Below are 16,510 nucleotides of genomic sequence, written 5' to 3' on the forward strand. Positions count from 1 at the left end.
TTCAGTGGCAGCTCAAGCTCTCCAGGAACAGGGATGTGCCGTAGACTCAGAATCCACTCTCCAGAAGGTTGTCTAGAGACCTAAAGGACCTGATGTGCTTTTTCCAAGTCAGAAGGAGCAGATGACATGACCGTTCATCACAACCTACTGGCTGTGTCTGTCTTTTGTATTTTGGTTTTTTAAAAAGACATATTTATTTATTTTAGAGAGAAGGTGTGAGTGTGAATGGGGGGGGCAGACTCCCCACTGAGCACAGAGCTCGATCCCTGCAACCCCAAGATCATGACCTGAGCTGAAATCAAGAGTCACACATCTAACCGAGTCACTCAGACCCCTCACACCTGTGTCTTGATGCTGCATCCAACCTGACAGTGTGACCTGGGGCCTCCTCTTCAAGGACAACAGCTTTCTGTTCCTGCCATGTGGAGCCCCCACTCCTTTGGCCTCAGGCAGCCGTCCTGAAGTCCCGGCAGTGAGGAACTGGCTGGCTCGTGTCCACTGCCCTACCTCCAGGACGAAGACATTGTCCACTCTACTGCAGCAGGCGGGGCTTTGGAGGAGCTTCTGGGCCACTGTTAAGTGGTGAATCTGGTGGCCACCCTCAGGGCCAGGGCTACCCTTCCAAACATGGGGGTCTGCCCCAGGCAGGCCAAGTGCTCAATCTCCCCAGCCATAAGTCCAGGACTCGGGGTTGGGGTGCTGACTCAGAACCTCACCCTTGTGACTCAGCCAGCCCATAGCACCCTGAGTCTCAGCCTCTCCAGTCTGGCTTGTGCAAACGGGCAGCCGCAGAGCAGAGCCCGGTTGGCCCTGCTCTCTGGGGGCCCTTCCCGGCAAGAGGGAGGAATGCCACCCGGGCACCTCCCACTGGCAGGCCAGGCGGAGTCACTGGCCAGGTGGGGGAAGGGGACAAAGGCCCTCTGCAGGGCTGAGGGAATGTGGGGGCTGGGGGCGCTGGGTGTTTAGGGTGGTGGCGGTCCTCACCTGTGTCTTTATATGGGAGCCCCTAACCCTGGTTCCGCCTTCCCACTGTCTGCCTTTGTCTCCCTCTTAGAGAAATGGGTCGTTGGGCATTGGCCCCTTTGACCCTTCCTCCCCAGCAAACATCCACCCCAGCACAGAGCCTACCCTCAGAAGGCACCCCACAAATAGCGTGCAAGCCCCTTGCAGAGACAGTGTGAGGACCAGATGACAGGTGTTGCTGGGGGTGGCCTTGGCAAACCTGAGCTGCAATCTGCATTCTGGATTGGGCAGGAGGTCAGGGGACCTGTCAGAGAGCCCGGGGGTGTGATGAGAGATATGTCCTGAGCCAACCAGCACAGTGCACTGTCCCAGGACGTGCCTTTGTAACGGGCCGGGCTGGGTGTGGTGGCTTCTGCATCAACCTGGGGAAGCTGTTTCACATTTAAATCCATTGACTGTAAGCAAAGCAGATGACCCTCCATGAGCCAACCAGATGAACCGAGCAGAGGAGGCCCCTGGGAAAGAAGGAATCTCTGGGGCTGCCCTGTGGAATGTGGACTCAGGATTGCAACATCCACCCTTGCCTGAATTCCCTGCCTGCCTCCGGAGCCCGGGCCTGTCACAGACGCCTTCCTTGCTCCCCCATGTGTGTGCGTGTGCATGTGTACAGCTTCCAGTGAAGGATGACCTACACATCCTGGTCCCTCTGGCCCCACTGCTCTGACTGCCCCACCGGTGCTGAGCTTCTAGGCTGGCTCTGCGGCCCAGACCCAGGTGGCTGCAGGCCTGGGAGGACAGGCTGCCAGAGGCCCCGCGTGTTCTCTGGAAATTCAACAAGCTCATCATATGAGCGAGGGAAAAATCAACATGGTCTGCTCCCAACAAGCAGCCTGGCCCCACACAGGAGAGCAGCCCCGGGAGCATCGAGGCACGGGGAGGCACGGGGCTCTGTCCCCTGCTCACGTGAGGTGCCCTGAACAGCACACCCAACACTCACTTCCCTGTTCTCTACTCTGAGGTTTGGACGCAGAGCAGCGCAGAAGGCAATAAACACCTGCTTCCAAGCCTCACGCCTGCATGTGCTCTGCTGTCGGAGATTTTACAGGGTCCACGATGCTAAGCTGCCTCAGCTCATCTCCCTGCGATCCCACTCCCTCCTCTAGGATTTCAGGATATCCTTCCAGAGAGAGCCACTTCTGAGCTCCGGAATCCATCCAGGGTCACTTCCAAGAGGGCATTCGGGCCTGCAGCTGTGGTCTGTCTGGGGCAGGACAGAACAAAAGGAGGTGCGAGGCCAGGCCTCCTGCAAGCCCATCTGGGCCATCCCTGAGTTCCCAAGAGAATGAAGCCAGAGGCCCTACTGGCAGCGGAGGGCGCAGAGGCCCACACAGCCCTGCCCTTCTGCTTCCTGAGGCGTGAAGTCCAGGCCTCCCTGGAAAGCCCCCACCCCCCACATTTCAGGTCCCCACCAAGCGCCAAGTACCACGTGTGCCAGCAGCTCAGCCAAGGCAGGGCCGCCCTTCCAACACAAGCCCTCGGTGGAGAGAGGCCCTGTTGCTGCCCGCTCACAGAAGGGAAGTCACAGCCCAAGATCACTCCGCCAGTGAATGACACACCAGGCTGGACCCGCCCCTCCCAACTGAGCTGTGGGCAGCCTGCCTCAGGACCCAGCTCCCCACCGCACTGGTGACAGGTGTGCCCTCACCCCTGGCCCAGCTCCCCCGGACCTCCTCAGTTCCACAGGCCCTCCAGACCAAGGTCTGAAGCACCATGCCATCGTGGGCAGCCCCAAGGCTTGCCCAGCACTGCAGCCCCGCCAAGCCAAGGGCCACGGTCGGCGCTGGCTCCTGGTGATGGAACACAGTCCCCAGAACTGATTAAGCAGTCACTTTGAGAGCAGAGAGTGCAGCTCCTCACGCCCTGGGGGAGATGGCGGGTGGGGACAGGGCTGGCCTGGCCAGCGCTATATGTTCAGTTACTGGAAAAAGAGGGACGCGCTGCCGGCTCGCCCACTGCATCCTGTTTTTATGGAAACTAATCTAATTCCTAACAGTACAGCAAGCAGCAGACACCCAAGGGGGTCTTGGGAGGCCATGGAGAGGGGGCCTGGGAGGCAGGAGGGCTCAGTCAGTCTGGCTGGTGGAGCCAGCTGCCCTCGGCCAGCTCCACTTCCCAGGGTCAGAGCCTCGACCCCAGGGGAGGCTTGGGGACAAAGGGCCCTTCCCGGCAGTGAGGAACTGGCTGGCTCGTGTCCACCCCCCCTATCTCAGCTGGACCCTGTTCCAGGATGGTTGTCCAGGGGCAGCTGTTCCCTTGAGGCTGCCACCCACAATGGGCAGGTCAGAAAGGACCAGAGTTGCCACTACCTTCGAGGACCTGGTCCTGACCTGGCAGCCTGGTGGCATCAGGCCTTGGCCAGAAGCTACCCCTGAGTCTGCACGCTGTACAGCGGGGACACTGACCCCACCCACCTGGGAATTGGCCTGTGTGACGCCAGTGTACTGCCATGGGCATGGTACCAGTATCGGCTGACTCTCATGCTATGATACCAGCAGGCTTTTCTCTGTTAACACAAAGCTTGCGGGAGCCTGACAATGACGCCAGGTCTGGGAGACTCAGCTACCTGTCCAAAGCTGTGAGGCCCTGGCCCCAAGCAGGCCTACTGCCACCTGCTCGCTCCTGTTCCTAAAGGTCAGGGCTGAGCCCTGAGACCCCATAGGCTCCAAGTGGCAGGAGAGACAAGGTCTCAAGGGCATGAGGCCAGGCCCACCCCCAGGCTGCTGTGTCCCCCGGGTCCCCACTGACACACAGAAGGGCCGCATGGCTCAAGCGCACCTCCTCTAGCTGCTGCCACTGACGGCGAGAAACCACTGAAGCCCGGAGAAGCCTAGTGTGGGGGCCTGCCCTCTCTTCTCTCCGTCCTGGGCACCTGCAGGTCTGCAGAAACCTCTCCTCATGCCTCCCCCACGGTGTCCCTCCCACCGAGAGGCCCCCAAGGCCAGGGCCATTCCCACCCACAAGCACACATGATGTCCACTGGCTGGGGTCCCACCCCACCTACTCTGCCGGCCAAAAGGCACAATTCTGTCCTCGCAGCCTGGGTCTGGTGGGGCCCTGTGAGAGCCTGACAGGGACCTGCACGGGCACCATGGGGACAGCCTGGCACCCATCCCCACTGAACCACCTCCTGGTCCCCTGATGCCAGCCACACACATGCTTCTCTGACCAAGCACGAGGCCAGAGCCAGCTTCCAGCGGCGGGACTTGGAACTTCATCCTCTTCAAGCTGAATCTCTGGCTGGTCCCTCAGAGGATGCATGAGAATGGGTGGACCTGGGCCGGGGGCTGGAGGGCCACTGTCCCGCTCCTTCCAACACCAACTCCAACCTGAGAGCAGGGAGTGGTCTCCAGAGGCCAAGCTCTCTGCCCTGGAGCTTCACAGGCATCCTCCTTCTGGGGGCAGGGGCAGGGGGCGGAGGGGCCACGGGAAGCCTCCCCTGTAAGGGGATTGGAGAGGTAGCTGCCAGCACAGGCGCCCTCCAGCCACAAGCAAGGGCTCCGGGTGAGGACAGTGACATGCCTGCCCCAACCACTCCCCTCCACCCTGGGCCACCTGCATTCCGAGCTGGGAAGGACCCTCCTGCTGGCAGCCCAAACATCAGCCATGACATGCATCTGTTGCTGTCCTGCAGGAGTGCCCAGCAGCCCATGACTCAGCCCAATCCAGCAGGTTCCACTGTCCCCACCCATGGGGGCCTGCAGCTCAGCATCTTCCCCCCACCAGCCACCACCTCGACTTTGGGACATCACCGTGCTGCCCCAGATTCCTCCCTGGTGAGAGCACAGATGTGCTTTGAGGAGCTCCCTAATTAGAGCGCTCTGTGGCATGCCATGCCGGGCGGCCGCAGGTGCAGCCCTCCCACCTCGGGACCAGCTGATTCAGATTCCTCATCAGTGCAGCCTGAGGCGGCACCCTCCTTGCCTCTCAGATCAACTTCACAAGGTCCCTTAGCCCACGCCACCTGGAGGGTCACCCTGAGGGCCACAAGGCTAAGCAGGGCAGGTGCTCTTCTTATGACTGGAACATAGAGAGGCCCCCGGATGGAAGGGCCCGCCTGCGACACACTGGGGAGGTATGTCCTACTTCTGCAGGCACGGAGCTCGCGGCTCAGAGAGGTGGTGTAACTCGTCCCAGGGCGCCCAGCAGCTGGGTCTGAGGGACCCGCGTGCAGAAGCTTCTGCCCATGCTTTCCCGTCCCACCATCTCCCACACATGGCCTCGCAAACCTCCAGGTCTGGGGACTCTCGCTACCTGGAAGCCACGGAACACAGGTGCACGCACCCACACTTGAGCCTGAGTCCCAGCACGGCTGCAGCTGCGAGAGCCCCAGGGACAGCATTCAGGACATGGCAGAGGTCATGAGGTCCCAAGGCTACCCCAGCAAGCTCCCCCACTCTCCGGGCACATGGAGTGGGGCCACTCCCTGCAAGGCCACTGGTAAGACCAAACCGCTACTGCCGAGGCCCTGGGGTCCAGCAATTCGTGTCTCCGCGGCCAACATCATCACATGTGGATGTCCCTGACCCCAGCATGGTGGCCAGCGAGGAAGCTGGGGGCAAGCCCTGTTGCCCGGTGGCCCGGACAGCTGCGTGCACTCATGGGACCCTGCTGCCAGCAGGTGCCACCACCGAGGACAATTTGATGAGGACACTGCCCCCAGTTGCAATAACTGCCGGACAGCCTGCATGCCCTGGAAGCCCCCCCGCCAGAGAGAGCACAGTGCTTGGGCTTCCTTACCGGCAAACAGTCACCATGCCCCCCCACCTTCTCGAGGGGACGACCCCTCCCTGTCCACAACCTCAAGTCACCCTGGGCAAAGGTGGAGCCACTGAGGCCACCCTGCTGGAACCCGCCTGCTGCTGGCCTGTACCCTGGGCAGCACCGGCCTCCCCACAGGGGCCACTTCATCTCAACACCACCGCAGGGCCTCCTCCCCACCCCAAGACACAAGATGGGCACAGTGGCTCCTGGCCCCTCGGGATGCCCAGAGCATCCATCGGGCTCTGGAAAATGGCACAGCCTGTCCAGCCCCTAGCATGTCTGGCCTCCTCTGGAGTCCTCTCTCTGCCTCGGGACCCAGGGTCTCCTAGATTCCAAGGGATGTGTCCCCTGTGGCCCTGGCACAGGACTCAGCTCCTGACCTTGTCCCTTGCTTTTCACACAGGGGTCTGGGGATCCTGAGTGGACAGCGTGCCCTCTGACAACAGAGGGCAGGGACCATGGGGCAAGAGAGCACAGGAGAAGACGGGCAGGGGGTCAAGTGAGCGGAGTACAGACCCCCTCAGAGGACAGGATGGATGGACAGGTGCTGCCTCCACGAGGAGAGGAGGGCCTCAGGCACAGGACATAGGGATACAGGGCCCAGGGCTCCCCTTCTCCCCCCCAGGGTCCAGGATCCCATGTGGAACAGCCTCCCAGCCAGACGACACCCCCACATGTTGCTTCCGTGGTGGCTGGGGTCATCCTCAGGAGGTCCACCCACCCCTTGAAGCAGGACAGTCTTTGCCAAGGTGAGAGTAATAAGCAGAGTGCCCACTGCCAAAGGACTGGGGCTGCCTGGCCCTGAGGCTCCCCATGGGGCCTCCGAGCCCCTGTCCCTGGATCACCACATACACCAGCGAGTGCCCCCATGTTCCCCCATACTGCTGAGGCCCTGCTTCTGACCTTCAGAGATTAGGGCCCATCCCAGCCACCTCGCCCTGGGCTACCAAGATGTGCCCGGTGAAAAGGTCCAGGACACAGTTTCTGAGGCAGGACAGGAAGTGTCACCACACAGGGCTCAGGAATCAGGGGGTGGCTGTGACCCCTGACACCTGGAGCATCAGAGGGCAGCCTCGAAAAGTGTCCATGTGACAGGCGTCCAGAGCTTCTGCGTATGCGCTTCCTACGGCCCACAAGACCGTGCTGGTCCAGGAGGCAGGAAAGGAAGCGGGAACTAGGGTGGGCCTGGGCAAGGACCTGCAGGCAGCTCATCTGCCAGGCGGGTGCTGAGAGCTCGAGGACATCATGAACACAGAGGCGGAGTCGGGGACTGGAGGACCTAGTGGGGCACACCAGATGCAACGTCTGTAGGCCCTGGGACTGCCCAGACCTGGAGTCAGTGGTGCGACTCCAGGGACCTTATCCTGAGGGGAGACAGTTGGGAGAAGGAAAACATGCTGTGCACACAGGTGTTCGCTGTGTCCCAGAACAACGGGGGACAATGGAGCAGGAGGCCCACCAGCAGATGAAAGAAACCCACTTCACCCAACAGACAGCCCAGGGGAGGTGGGGCTGACCAGAGTCCCAGCCATGGTGGCAGCCCCAGGACAACAGCAGGTGACAGCAGGCAGTCTCCGGAAGACCGTGGGTCAGAGGCCCTGGGGGGAGAGGTCTGAGCAGGAGGCCGGGGATGAACAGGAGGTGCCCCAGAAGGAGTGGAGGATCTAGTCAGAGCACAAGGCTGCCAGGCAGGACACACCAAGAAGCCTGCCAAGTGCCAGCACCCAGGCTGCAGTCACAGCACACCGGGCAGAGGAGGGTGTGGTGGTGGGAAGGCGACCCCATAAACACAGCACATGACAAGCTAACGGGACTTGGAATTATGGTTGCCTACTCCTGATTAGACACTTAAGAAAAAGGATTAGAGAGGGGCCCAGGTGGCTCAGAGGTTGAGCATCTACCTTTGACTCCGGTAATGATCTCTAGGTCCTGGGATCAAGACCACTTCAGGCTCCCTGCTGAGGGGTGGTGTGAGTCTGCTTCTCCCTCTCCCTCTGCCCCTTCCCCTGCTGTGCTCACTTTCTGTCAAATAAATAAACAAGATCTTAAAAAAAAAAAAAAAAAAGATTAGGGACACCTAGGTGGCTCAGTGGTGGAGCATTTGCCTTTGGCTCAGGACATGATCCTGGAGTTCCAGGATCGAGACCCGCATCAGGCTCCTGCATGGAGCTTGCTTCTCCCTCTGCCTATGTCTCTGCCTCTCTCTGTATCTCTCATAAATAAATAAATAAAATCCTTTTTAAAAAAATAAAAAAAAAAAGATTAGAATCGGCAAGCCAAAAGCAAGAAAACATTTGCAGTACACACGGCTGATGAAAAGTTTAGAATCTAGACCCAAAAAGAATGCCCATGAATCAAAAATAAAGACCTGCAACACAACGTTTCTAAGCAGGTAACTTTTAGAGGCACATCACAAGAGATATCGCATGTGATGAGCATGACTTGGTGTGAGGGTGATGCAGACAGACCGAGGAGACCCAGGAGACACTTCACACCCAGACTGGCTGCCACAGGAGCCCTGCTTAGGCACAGGAGCGTGCAAGGTAGGTGGAGGTTGCAGGGGGCATCAGGGGTGGGGGAGGGGGGACACTGAGCCAGAAACATGACACAGGGGTTTGTGCCCAAATGACCTGTCAGCTGGAGGGGCGGCCGGATAAGCTGAGGGACAAGGCCACGGAGCAAGGTCTGGGGCAGGTGCACATGGAGGGCTGGCAGGTTGGGAGGGGCTGGGGAGCTGCCACCTGGGGACGTTTGCACTGGCAAAGGTGGCATGCCAGTGCAGACCGATGGCATCTGCAATGTCCAGCAGATGACACAGGTGCGAGCCCGCAGGGGAGCCAGCACCTCAGCATGGTGTCCTCTGCTCCTCTGGGGGACAGCATGAGAACACCTCCTCTCTGCCACGGGACACAGACCTGCCTTGGGACAAAGCTTGGCCCTCTGGAGTGCCCCCTAGGAGCTGTGAGCCAGCCCACCGCATGTAGGAAAGGACAAGCAGAGGGTGGCTCAGCGGGCACCGAAATGGGCTGCTGTTTCCCATTAAAAGCTCCCTTTAGGGGTGCCTAGGTGGCTCCGGTGGTTAAGTGTCTGACTCTTGATTTGGGCTCAAATCCTGACCTCAGGGTCTTGGGACCACTCCAAAGGGAAACTGCCTGAGATTCTCTCTTCTTCCCTCCGTCCCTCCCCCAGCTGGAGCACTTGCACACTCGCCAGCGTGCTCTCTCTCTCTGATACATAAATAAATCCTAAACAAAAAAATAATAAAACTGGCTTTAATGTTGTTACGGTGATGTGTCTCAATGGTGTTTCAGCCATAAAGAGAAATCAGATACACGAGTGAGGAGGACAGGAGCAGAACAGGCTGATGGGCCGGGCCCTACAGCTTGTCCCCGGGGGCGGGCTGCCTGCCTGGGGACCCCCCGACCGGGTCCTCTCCTGCTTTGCCCTGTCCCCACAGCAAGCACGGCAAGGGGGAGGGACAGACCAGCTCCCACATGGGCGCCGTGGGGCGGGCTGGCGGGCTGAAGAGCGCCCAGGCCTCCAGGCCCCCGTGTGGGGCGGCTCCTCCCTAGCGGCGGGCTCGGAGGCCACTGCAGCCACCCCTTCGCTGGCAAAGGAAACCACAGGAGGTGGCTGAGGCAGCCGGGCTCCCTTTAGCTTGAATGCGAGGAAGGAGAAGTGGCCCTGACTATATATACTCATGGAGAAAAACAGCGCGCAGATCGGGCCTGGTAAACAGCTGGCCCGTTATGGGGAACCTAAAAATACCCCCCTATAATTATGTTATTAAAACACACCAGAAACATCAACCCACCCCACTGAGCACAGTCCCCGCGAGACGCTGCAGGGAAGCAGGAGGACACCCACGTCGGCCTGAGGGTGCCCTGGCGTCACCCGGGGCCTGGCCCGGCTGGGACAGCTGCCTGGTCGCGCGGGGTGGCTCTCACGTCCCCAAGTGGGTGGTGGCTTCCCCTCAGGCTGAGGGGAGCCGTTCCGTCTCAGCCTCATCTGCTCCCGGACAAAAGGGGAAGCTTCTCGGCTTCCATTCCCAAGAGACACTCGCACTCGAGGACAGCAGCAGCGTGACCCTAGACACCCAGGAGCCACGGTAACTCAGAGACCCCTTCACTGAATATGGCAGGGGAGACTGAGGCCCCCAGGGCGCATCTGTTTATGCTAGAACAGGAGCACACAGCCTGGGGCCTTCCTTCCAGAGCACTGGGCCACAGGTTCAGAGAATTAAGGAGGAAGCGTCACCATATCTGAGCACAACATCACTGTTCCATGGAAAGTACTCATATATTACTCGTGTAATTAAAAGTAAACAGAAGGGCCAGCCCAGGTGGCTCAGCGGTTTAGCGCCACCTTCGGCCCAGGACCTGATCCTGGAGACCCTGGATCCAGTCCCACATCGGGCTCCCTGCATGGAGCCTGCTTCTCCCTCTGCCTGTGTCTCTGCCTCTCTCTTGCTCTCTCTCTCTCTCTCTGTTTCATGAATAAATAAATAAAATCTTTAAAAGATAAAAAAATAAAATAAAAGTAAACAGAAAATCAAAGTGGGAAGACTCCACCCCAACTGTCCACCCAGCCCCTTCCTGCACGCCTCCCGCCCCCACCCATCACCATTGAGGGATTAGTGCCCCGTCCAGACAGGGGCCCCCAGCCTGGCTGCCAGCTTCTGTCCTCGCCAGGTGCTCCGCTGTGCCCCCAGCCTGCCCGGCTCATGCCCAGCTTGGACTTTGCTCTACGTGACACTACGGGGGACATGGCGCTGTGGGAGGTATGTGGGGACTCCTGCATGTGGCTTCGCTGCATGGCTTTCCTCCCACCCGTCCCTTGCACAGTGCCTCGTGAACACACCCAACAAGGCACTTAGAGACCAAAGCACCGGGAGCCGTGGGATCCCAGATGACCCTCTGCAGCAGAGGAGGCATGGCCTTTGAGAAGGGGAGAGGAATGAGCCCCAGCGCCCTTGCCCACATCCACCACCATTAGCACCAAAACAGAGCTCAGGCTCTTGGCTCCTGGCCAGGGCTCTGTCCCACGAGATCTGGATAAGAGAACACTTGAATGAATTTGGGAAACACTCCAGAATCTGTGGGGGTGGGGGTGGAGCGCATGGTGGCCGGGGCGGGGGTGGGGGGAACAAGCTGCAGAGACCCTCCATTCCTTGGCCCACTGGGCACACACCTCCTCCCCCTCCCTGGGAACTGATGGCGGCTGACAGGGCAACCCTGTGTGCCCGGGACCCCAGGCCTGGGGACCCCTTCCACTCAGCTCCCCAGACACCTGGCCTGGCTGCTGACCACCAGCACTTAGGCCTGAAGTGCCGGCACATCTGGGAAAGCGCTCTGGGTTCCTGGCCCACCGGGACTGTGTGTGGGAGGGCTGGCCACCCCCTGCTCCCATCCAGAGCCCTAGACACCACAGAGATTAGAGACCTGGAAGCCGCCTTCAAACTTTTATTATCTCTTTTACAGGCCGGGAGAGTGGTGAGGGCCTGACAAGTTCATTCAGAGCAGGACACAAACCCCTCCAGCAAAGTCAGCTATGCCTCCCAGAGACCTGTCACCCCACGTTCCCCTACAGGTAACATCATGCCAGCAGGTGTGGGCTCACCTGCTCTAGGACAAGAAACACTTCATCCCTAGCTTCATCACTTCCTACCTGCATGATCTCAGGTGAGTAAATTAAGTTCCCCACCCACTGGGTTCCTCAAGGAGAAAACAAGCTAAACTCGGAGAAGTTCAAAGGTCAGGATCCGGACAGAGCTCAGGTGTAGAGCAGTGGTCCTGCCTTGCCCCGCCCACCTCCCCAGAAGGCTTCAAGCTAAGCAGGACAGGCAGCTAGCCACCCTGCTCCGCCTCTCCCCACCCCCACCCCTGCCCCGCAGGAAAAGCAGGAGGCAGACACTCGCCATGGATCTACTGCAAGGCAGATGCGTGCTGCCTTATTAATTGCTTCTGAAATGCTTGAAGTCTTTACCACGAAGAAGTACACAAGTGCTTTGAGAACCAGAAGGAAGAAGATCTACATTAAAATAAGAACCCACATGGGGCACCTGGGTGGCTCAGTCAGTTGGATTTCGGATCTCGGGGTCCTGGGATAGGGCCCTTCCGCGTGGGCTCCGTGCTCAGTGGGGCATCAGCTTGTCCCGCTGCCCCTCCCCCTGCTTGCTTACTCTCTCTCAAACAAATAAATAAAATCTTAAAAAGAATCTACATAAATAACGTCTATGTGTTTCTAAAATAGGTAACACAGAAAAGACCAACATTTTGTTGCACTGTAAGATGAAGGGGGTTTCTGAGGACCAGAGTGGTCAGGAATGGCATTCTGTAAGAGGAGGCTCACAGTAGGCCCTAAAGACACTGGTGGCAGAGGAAGGGGCATCCACTGCCCTCTGGGGGGCTGGCCCCATGTCAGGACCCCAGCACAGGAGGCTGTCCCTGGGGCTGTGCTCAGAGCTGCTGGGCCCATCAAGGTGGAGGCGAGAAGGCTCGCCCCTCTTTCCCTTCATCTCTGAGCACAGGAGCAAATTTAGTGCTCCGTCAGAACAGGAGACACCGCCCAGGAAGCAGCCCTGGGGCCAGGATCTGAGCCCGGGGACTCCTCCCACCCCCAGAGAAGACACTTCCTCTGCAGGACCCTTCCTGGCCAACGTGGGGCTCTCTAGTGCGGTGACCACAGGTGGCCCGTCATCAGCTCCTCGGTGGGCCCTGCTCCTCCCTCAACAGGCACACAAGTATACACGCACACCTGGGAGCCTATCCACCAGACTCCTCAGGCCTACTGACTCACTCCATCTTCCCAGGGGCCTCAGAGAGGCAGTGTCTACCTCCAGCTCCGTGGCCACCCGGGTGTGGGTGCACCTGAAGAGCACGGCTCCGGGATGGGACAATCCCAGGCTCCATGCTGGCCTAAAGCACAGTGCCAGCCCCCACACCCCCTTCTCCCCTTTCCCCCAATTGGCAAATCCATCCTCCCACTGCCTTCCTGTCTGATCACAAGAGCGTCTCAGACGGTAATGATGAAGAGAAGGAAGTGCCCATTCTACACAGTAACACTTCTCAGTGACAGTGTGGCACAGGTGATGCCCCAGGCACAGCGGGAGTCCCACAGGGAGAAGCCATACTGCCACAGCACATGGGTTTCCCGTAGTCGGTGACAGTTACCAAGCTGTACCCACCTCCTCTCAGACCACGATGGGAATTTTCTGGCCACCCCTGGTAGGTCAAGAGTCGGGAGGTGTGGCCTATTCTCTGGGAATCACAAACTGTGCTGCCCAGACATCTCCCTAGAAGTTTCCAGCTCTGGGTCTTCTCCCCCCAGGGCTCAGGGACGATGGGGACAGGGGTGGGGTGGGGGGGTGATCATCTGAGGCCAGCATCCCTGCTGGAGAGTCTCTGCCAAGGTACAGTCGGGCTGTTCGGGGAGTGGCCTGGGGTAATTGAGGGGCACTCCGATGACTCAAGCCCTCCCCATGGCTGCTGCCTGGGCCCGCACTGGGCACCCATGACTAATATCCAAACACCTCCTCCAGCATCCACACGCTTGCCTCCAAAACACTGCAGAGCTAGCCGTTTCTAGCCCAAGCCTATCACAGAATGAGGAGGTCCACAGAGAGCCGCAGAGCCAATGGCTCCAGCCGGGCAGCTGGGCCTGACAATCAGCGGGACAGCAGGAGGGTCCCCTGGGAGCTGCCCACGCCCAGGACGGGAGAGCCAGCCCAAGTCTCAGGTGTCACCGCCCGGCTCTCCATCAGATCCACACCAGCCTCTCCCAGAGCCGAAGAAAAACGCCAAAGCCCAAGCCCTACAACCGGGCACAGAATGAGTGTGAGGCATGACCTGGGCATCAGGTTTTTTTAAAAAACAAAAACAAAAACAGACTTTATTTGGAGGGCAGTTTTAGGTTTACAGGAAAACTGAGAAAAGGATATAGTGAACTCATCATCAGTGGCTGAAAAGCTCCCAGGTGGGAGCCCTGCACCAAAAGAAGCATCCAGAGAACAAGAGCGCTCCCTGTCACCCACACAGCCACCAGCCAGGAGCCCGAGGACCCAGGAGCCCTGACTCACTAGCAAGCCAACAAACTCTGGCCCTTGGGCCCACTCTGGCTCTACCACCTGTTTTGGTACAGCCCGCAAGCTATGAACAGTTTTTACATGTTTTAACAGTCGGAAAGAATATCAGAAGAGTTCACGATGTGAAAATATTTACTATTTGGCTTGTTACAGGAAAAGTCTGCCCTCCTGCAGGAGACTCCACCACCTGCAGGGAGGTGCGTCCTACAGGAAGGGCCCTCGCCTCCACAGTACCCCCCCACACAACGGGTTCCCTTCCCACCCGCGAGACCAGGCTGAAGCCACAGGTGCGCAGCACAGCAGTCAGACGTAAACCTGGCCTTCCAGAAGCTTACCCGTTTACACACACACACACACACACACACACACAGCCCCCTCCAGCTAGGTCTAGTCTTCTTGTCTGTATATCTGGCTTTCTAGAGGCAAGAGGAGGAAAGCCAGTCAGTATGATGTCCAGTCCAGGTGACCCTGCACGCTCCCCTGAGCTGATCCCAGGCTTCCCTGTCCACACAGGGCTGACTCAAACTCTCCTCTCCGACCTCAATGGTTTCCATTGATTCCTGTCCTGAAAATTTCCCTCTTTCACCATCTTTCTCTGTTACAAATCAAAACAGAGTCTGTTTGGGAGCCAAAATGCAGGCCTCTTTGGCTCCCGCACATTCCTGGTCCCCAGGGAAGCTCGCTGCTACCTATAACAGGGGTTGGCAGAGGCCCACCTGGAGGGACGCAAGAGGCCCTGGGAGGGCTTTCAGGATAAAAACACCCCCACCCACCTCTGTCTGACAGATTTCCACGTCACAGACAGACTTCCACAAGGCAAAGCATTCCACGTTTCCCTGAACCAATTTAATCAGACTGCTTTCCAGCTCACACCCGTGGGGCTGGTGCAGACAACCCCACGTGCAGGGGCTGAGGACCACGTGAAGCATTTCAGGAGTTCTGGGGTGCTCTCCCCTGGGCACAGAGAGGCCAGGAGGGCTGCAGAGGGGGAGGCCGCAGCAGCACCCAGCGTCCTGGGGACACTGATGAGCACCGCAGGCAGGAGACACTGAGGCCAGGGTTGAGGATCCCCGGCTTTAATACCAAATCAGAGCCTTGGGGGGTTCCTCCTCCAGCCCTGGACAGACCCTGAAGAGTCGGCCAGGGCAGGGGAAGGGCAGGGAGGAGCCTAAAGTATCTTTCCCAAAGCACAGGCCTGCCCCAGGCCGCGGGGGTGGGGCCGGGCGAGCTGAGGGCACAGACCGATATTAGTTCTGCTCCCGAGGCTCCAGATTAAACAGCTCCAGGCAGGAAGCCCGCCTTCTCCCAGATTGGTCAGGAAGTCATGATGCAAGTTTGCGCTTTTTTGTGTTTTTTTGTTTTGTTTTATTTTGTTTTGTTGTTTTTTTAAACTCGAAAGAGAGAAAAAGATTCGTGCCCCCTCCTCAGCCCTGCAGCCCTTCCCCGCGAGCAGAGCAGCCCCTCGGCGCCCCCACTCCCCCGCGTCCCCGCGGAGGCACCGGCTGCTGTCCGCGCGCTGCCGGACCGGCCCCCGAGGGCGCCCGGCTGCCACCTCACCCCCCGCCCCCGCCGCCGCCCTCCAGGCCTGGCGCTGGGACGGAGCCTCGGCCTCCCCGGCCTCCCCGGCCTCCCGGCCTCCCGGCCTCCCCGCCTCCCGGCCTCCGCGGCGCTCTCATGCTCCTGGAATGCGGGCCGCGCGTCCCGGGGAGTCTGCTGGGGCGTCCGGCCGCGAGGCGGGGAGCGGGGCCGCAGCTCTCGCCGGGCCCCGACCCCCCGCCCGCGCCCACTCACCAGCCAGGAGTGCCAAGGGCAGCAGCAGCCAGTAGAGGACGGCGCCGAGCACGTGCCGCTCCATGCCCGGGGGCCCGGGGTCTCGGTGCCGCCGCGGCGCTAAGGGGACATGGCGCACAGGGCGGGTGCCGCACGTGCCGCGGCCAGGACCCCCGAGCGCGTCCCCGTCCTCCGCCTCGCCCTCCGCCGCCGCCCGGGGCCCCCCAAGCCTGCTCCGGTGCCAGCCCTGCCCCGCGGCGGAGCGCAGCGCGCGGCTCTGGGCGGCTGGCGGAGGCCGAGCAGGGCCGGACCGCGGCTGGGCGGTGCGCTCCCGCCCCTCCGCCCGCAGGCCTTTATAAGCTCGGCCCCCGCCCGCCCGCCCGCCCGCCCCGCGCGGCGTGCCCGCCCCCGCGCTGCCCCGACGGTCGGCGCGCCCGCGCCCCCCCGCGCCCCCCCGCGCCCCCCCGCGCCCCTCCGCGCCCCCACGCGGCCCGCGCGCCCCGGAGCCCCGAGAGGCCCCCCTAGCCGAGAGGAGCCCCGGGCCAAGCGCGGAGGGGAGGCCGGCCGGCCCCGCGCTCCCCGGGCAGCACCCCACGCGCCACGGCGCCCCGCGTGGCCGGAGCGACTTTCGCTTTGCTGGTGTAGACGCGAGCGAGCAGCGCCCCCTGGGGACCGCGGGGTGGTCGCAGCCGCGGAACCGGGGCCACCTCCGCCCTCTCTGCCCTGAGGGCTTTGCTCTAAGGAGCAGGGACAGCGGCCAGAGCCCTGCCTGGGCTGGAAAAGCCAGCGTCTGACCAGGGTGCGCCGGGCACGTCACCCAGACCATCTCACCTGGGCCTCTGCTGCCCTGGAGGTGAGCTGGACGGGACAAAC

General features: G+C 60.5%; 1 protein-coding gene across 5 annotated transcripts in view; it reads right to left on the bottom strand.

Annotated features, from left to right (window-relative positions):
* The window catches only part of PIEZO1 (piezo type mechanosensitive ion channel component 1), a 54,977-nt gene extending 39,011 nt beyond the window's left edge, over window positions 1-15,966 (bottom strand). For all 5 annotated transcript variants that reach the window (XM_055307099.1, XM_055307097.1, XM_055307098.1 and 2 more), the window contains exon 1: window positions 15,659-15,966. In XM_055307099.1, the coding sequence (XP_055163074.1) occupies window positions 15,659-15,722 (64 nt within the window). In that variant the 5' untranslated portion in view covers window positions 15,723-15,966. The remainder of the gene's footprint in view (window positions 1-15,658) is intronic.
* Between the last annotated feature and the right edge of the window lie 544 nt (window positions 15,967-16,510).

The sequence above is a fragment of the Nyctereutes procyonoides genome, unplaced genomic scaffold, assembly GCF_905146905.1.
Source record: "Nyctereutes procyonoides isolate TBG_1078 unplaced genomic scaffold, NYPRO_anot_genome, whole genome shotgun sequence".
Lineage (NCBI taxonomy): Eukaryota > Metazoa > Chordata > Mammalia > Carnivora > Canidae > Nyctereutes > Nyctereutes procyonoides.